This window comes from Salmo trutta, chromosome 13 (genome assembly GCF_901001165.1).
Source record: "Salmo trutta chromosome 13, fSalTru1.1, whole genome shotgun sequence".
Taxonomy (NCBI): domain Eukaryota; kingdom Metazoa; phylum Chordata; class Actinopteri; order Salmoniformes; family Salmonidae; genus Salmo; species Salmo trutta.
The window spans coordinates 85,374,304-85,379,109 of NC_042969.1; the positions used below are offsets into that span (position 1 = coordinate 85,374,304).

Below are 4,806 nucleotides of genomic sequence, written 5' to 3' on the forward strand. Positions count from 1 at the left end.
TACTGTAGACAGGAAAGAGAGAGAGAGAGAGTGGACAGAGAGCTACTGTAGACAGGAAAGAAAGAGAGAGAGAGTGTGAAAGGAGGAGGAAGAGCGATATAACTTATTACACCAAGCCCGTCCGTCCGTCTGTCTGTCTGAGGGAGCTCTGAGGGGATGAGAAGGGTGCTGAACACTCCCCTGGTGGAAGATGGCATTGTTGTCTCTGTTCACTGTGTATTTATTCCTCAAGTCACTATTTCTACATTTGTTTTTTTATTTATCTCTGCATTGTTGAAAAGGACCAGCAAGCATTTCACTGTTAGTTTACACCTGTTGTTTACAAAGCATGTGATAAAAGTCATGAAGGAGAAAGGAGAGGGATAGAGAGAGGGACAGAGAGAGAGGGATTGAGAGAGGGATTGAGAGAGAGGGATAGAGAGAGGGATATAGAGAGAGGGATCTAGAGAGGGGGATAGAGAGAGGGATAGAGAGAGGGATAGAGAGAGAGGGATTGAGAGGGATAGAGAGAGAGAGAGATTGAGAGAGTGGGATAGAGAGGGGGATAGAGAGAGGGATAGAGAGGGGACAGAGAGAGAGGGATTGAGAGGGATTGAGAGAGGGACAGAGAGAGGGGGATAGAGAGCGAGGGATAGAGAGAGGGATATAGAGAGAGGGATCTAGAGAGGGCGATAGAGAGAGGGATAGAGAGAGGGATAGAGAAGGGGATAGAGAGAGGGATTGAGAGAGGGATAGAGAGAGAGGGATAGAGAGAGAGGGAAATAGAGAGGGGGATAGAGAGGAGGACAGAGAGAGGGTTAGAGAGAGAGAGGGATAGAGAGGGGGATAGAGAGAGGGATAGAGAGAGAGGGATAGAGAGATGGATAGAGAGAGGGATAGAGAGAGAGAGGGATTGAGAGGGATAGAGAGAGAGGGATTGAGAGAGGGGGATAGAGAGGGGGATAGAGAGAGGGATAGAGAGAGGGATAGAGAGGGGGACAGAGAGAGAGGGATTGAGAGAGGGATTGAGAGAGAGGGATAGAGAGAGGGATATAGAGAGAGGGATCTAGAGAGGGGGATAGAGAGAGGGATAGAGAGAGGGATAGAGAGAGAGGGATAGAGAGAGAGGGATAGAGAGAGAGGGATAGAGAGATGGATAGAGAGAGAGGGATATAGAGAGGGGGATAGAGAGAGAGGGATAGAGAGAGAAGGTGAGCCCATCCTTCTATAGCTTCTCCCACCAGCCTCCACTGGTGGAGGTTGCTGAGTGGAGGACGGTTCATTATAACGGCTGGAACGGAGCGAATGGGATAGCCTCAAACACATGTGTTCCGCTCCAGCCATTACCACGAGTCCATCCTACCCAATAAGGTGCCTCCACCCTCCTGTGGTCTACATACAGCAAGTATCAGTACTGAGTTGATGTGCAGGAGGACCAGGTAATAACATGGCTATATACAGGAAGTACCAGGTTCTAACATGGCTATATACAGGAAGTACCAGGTAATAACATGGTTATATACAGGGAGTACCAGGTAATAACATGGCTATATACAGGGAGTACCAGGTAATAACATGGCTATATACAGGGAGTACCAGGTAATAACATGGCTATATACAGGGAGTACCAGGTAATAACATGTCCATATACTGGAAGTACCAGGTAATAACATGGCTATATAAAGGGAGGACCAGGTAATAACATGGCTATATACAGGAAGTACCAGGTAATAACATGGCTATATACAGGGAGTACCAGGTAATAACATGGCTATATACAGGGAGTACCAGTACTGAGTTGATGTGCAGGGGGACGAGGTAATTAAGGTGGATTTGTACCTATAGGTTTGGATAAAGTGACAACAGGATAGATAATAGACAGTAACAGCAGTCAGTAGCCGTTTAGATTTCTTATGGCTTGGTAGTAGAAGCTGTTCAGGGTCCTGTTGGTACCAGACTTGGTGCATCGGTACCGCTTGCCATGCTGTAGCAGAGAGAACAGTCTATGGCTTGGGTGGCTGGAGTCTTTGAAAATGTTTTGAGCCTTCCTCTGACACCGCCTGGTATAGAGGTCATGGATGGCAGGGGGCTCAACCCCAGTGACGTACTGGGCCATACTCACTAACCTCTGTAGCGCCTTGCGGTTGGTGCCTTGCAGTTGCTGTACCAAGCGGTGATGCAGCCAGTCAATATGCTCTCGATGGTGCAAATGCAGAACTTATTGATTATCTGAGGGCTCGTGTGTGTGTGTGTGTGTGTGTGTGTGTGTGTGTGTGTGTGTGTGTGTGTGCGTGTGCGTGTGCGTGTGCGTGTGTTTGTGTTTGTGTTTGTGTTTGTGTGTGTGTGTGTTTGCCCATTTCAATGATACATTTCCTCTAACTAGAATAGGAGCATGACCTCTAGTCTTCTACAGAGAAAGGGAACTCTCAATCTGTTCTCCTCCTCTCTGTACCTCTCATATATCTGTCCTCCTCTCTGTACCCCTGTCATCTATCTGTTATCCTCCTCTCTGTACCTCTCATCTATCTGTCCTCCTCCTCTCTGTACCCCTGTCATCTATCTGTTCTCCTCCTCTCTGTACCTCTCATCTATCTGTCCTCCTCTGTGTACCTCTCTCATCTATCTGTCCTCCTCCTCTCTGTACCCCTCATATATCTGTCCTCCTCCTCTGTATACCCTCTCATCTATCTGTTCTCCTCCTCTGTGTACCTCTCTCATCTATCTGTCCTCCTCCTCTCTGTACCTCTCATCTATCTGTCCTCCTCCTCTCTGTACCTCTCTCATCTATCTGTCCTCCTCCTCTCTGTAACCCTGTCATCTATCTGTCCTCCTCCTCTCTGTACCTCTCATCTATCTGTCCTCCTCCTCTCTGTACCCCTGTCATCTATCTGTCCTACTCCTCTCTGTACCTCTCATCTATCTGTCCTCCTCCTCTCTGTACCTCTCATCTATCTGTTCTCCTCCTCTGTGTACCTCTCTCCTCTATCTGTTTTTGCCGTTTGTTCTCTGTTATAGGGCTAAAGAGATTGGAGAAGTGGTTTATCCATACATCTCCATTTTGGATAGATAATTATTCATGTTGTTGTTTGTTTAGTGTTTTCCAATTTTCACAGAAGTGGTTAGAGTCTATGGATTCTTCAATTACATTGAGCTGATTTCTGACGTGCTGTTCCTTCTTTTTCCGTAGTGTATTTCTGCATTGTATTGTACTGTATTTTTGTGATTCAGCATAGTGGAGGCCTAGACTCAGGTTTTCTATGTTTTTGGATGGACAGGATTCTCAATTTCTTTCTTAGGTTTTTGCATTCTTCATCAAACCTTTTGTCATTGTGTTCATTTTCTTAAGTCTCTCTCTCTCTCTCTTGCAGTGCATGCTGGGAGTTTTTTGGAGTTTGAGTGTTTGGTGTGGAGAGCTCTGTCCTAACTAACTTTCTTGATTCTTTTCTTGGTCTTTTCTTTCAATTAAATTTTTCTATGGTGGAGGGTTAATGCAATATTTGTTTTAGCGGTATCCACAGTTTTTTCAAAGTTAGGGTGGAAGAGGACAGAGTAAGTTTCCTGGGGTTTGGAAGGTGTGGTGTGCGCGATGGCTTCTCAGCCTAGCGCGGAGGAGACGCTGTCGTTACGGCATGGATTCAGGTGTGTTCCTGAGAATGGAGTTAAGGTGGAGGAGGTTCTGCTCGCGGTCGGTCAACAGGTAGGAGCTGAATTTATACATTCTGCTTCTAGAATGAACAAAGCTGTGGTTGTGTTCATGAAAAGAGCAAATTTGGTTGGTAGGCTAATTGCTAGTGGAAGATTTCTAAGGAAGAGCTGAGTCGTTTTGGTAAGTTTGCTAGCGGTTTTCGTGTTGGCAGGTTTTCAGGCAGCTGCTGTTAAGCACGTTGTTTTTTTCCGGAGGCAAGTGTTCATGTTTCTGAATAACAATGAGCAACAGCTAAATGTGCATTTTAAAGTGAAGCATGGGGAGGGGCTCTATGCAGGGTTTGCCAGCACATATAGTCTACGGGGTTTTGAGTGTGGGGATTTGGGGCATAAGAGCTTTGCTTGCCCATATAAAGGCCATAGACAAGGTGAGGGTACAAGCCCCAGGGGGGAAATCTGTGCAGGGGGTAATGAGATGCAGACAGCAGAGGCTGGGCTTAGTCATGCCAGGGATTGTGGTGTAGATGAGGCTGGGCCTAGTCATGCCAGGGATTGTGGTGTAGATGAGGCTGTGCCTAGTAATGCCAGGGATTGTGGTGTAGATGAGGCTGGGCCTAGTCATGCAAGAGATGGTGGGGTAGTGGAGGCTGGGTCTAGTCAGGCTAGATATGGTGGGGTAGCGGAGGCTGGGTCTAGTCAGGCTAGAGATGGTGGGGTAGCGGAGGCTGGATCTAGTCAGGCTAGAGATGGTGGAGTAGCTGAGGCTGGGTCTAGTCAGGCTAGATATGGTGGGGTAGTGGAGGCTGGGTCTAGTCAGGCTAGATATGGTGGGGTAGCGGAGGCTGGGTCTAGTCAGGCTAGAGATGGTGGGGTAGCGGAGGCTGGATCTAGTCAGGCTAGAGATGGTGGAGTAGCTGAGGCTGGGTCTAGTCAGGCTAGAGATGGTGGGGTAGTGGAGGCTGGGTCTAGTCAGGCTAGATATGGTGGGGTAGCGGAGGCTGGGTCTAGTCAGGCTAGAGATGGTGGGGTAGCGGAGGCTGGGTCTAGTCAGGCTAGAGATGGTGGAGTAGCTGAGGCTGGGCCTAGTTATGCTATTGAGGGTGGTGTAGATGATTCTGGGCCTAGTCATGCTATGGAGGGTGGTGTAGATGAGGCTGGGTCTAGTCAGGTTTTGATAGTGGA

At 47.8% G+C, this 4,806-nt stretch overlaps 1 protein-coding gene across 1 annotated transcript in view; it reads right to left on the reverse strand.

Annotated features, from left to right (window-relative positions):
• LOC115206864 (muscleblind-like protein 1) overlaps positions 1 to 1,262 on the reverse strand; it is a 30,846-nt gene extending 29,584 nt beyond the window's left edge. Inside the window, exon 1 of the mRNA XM_029774041.1 lies at positions 1,221 to 1,262. Coding sequence (XP_029629901.1) covers positions 1,221 to 1,262 — 42 coding nt within the window. The remainder of the gene's footprint in view (positions 1 to 1,220) is intronic.
• Between the last annotated feature and the right edge of the window lie 3,544 nt (positions 1,263 to 4,806).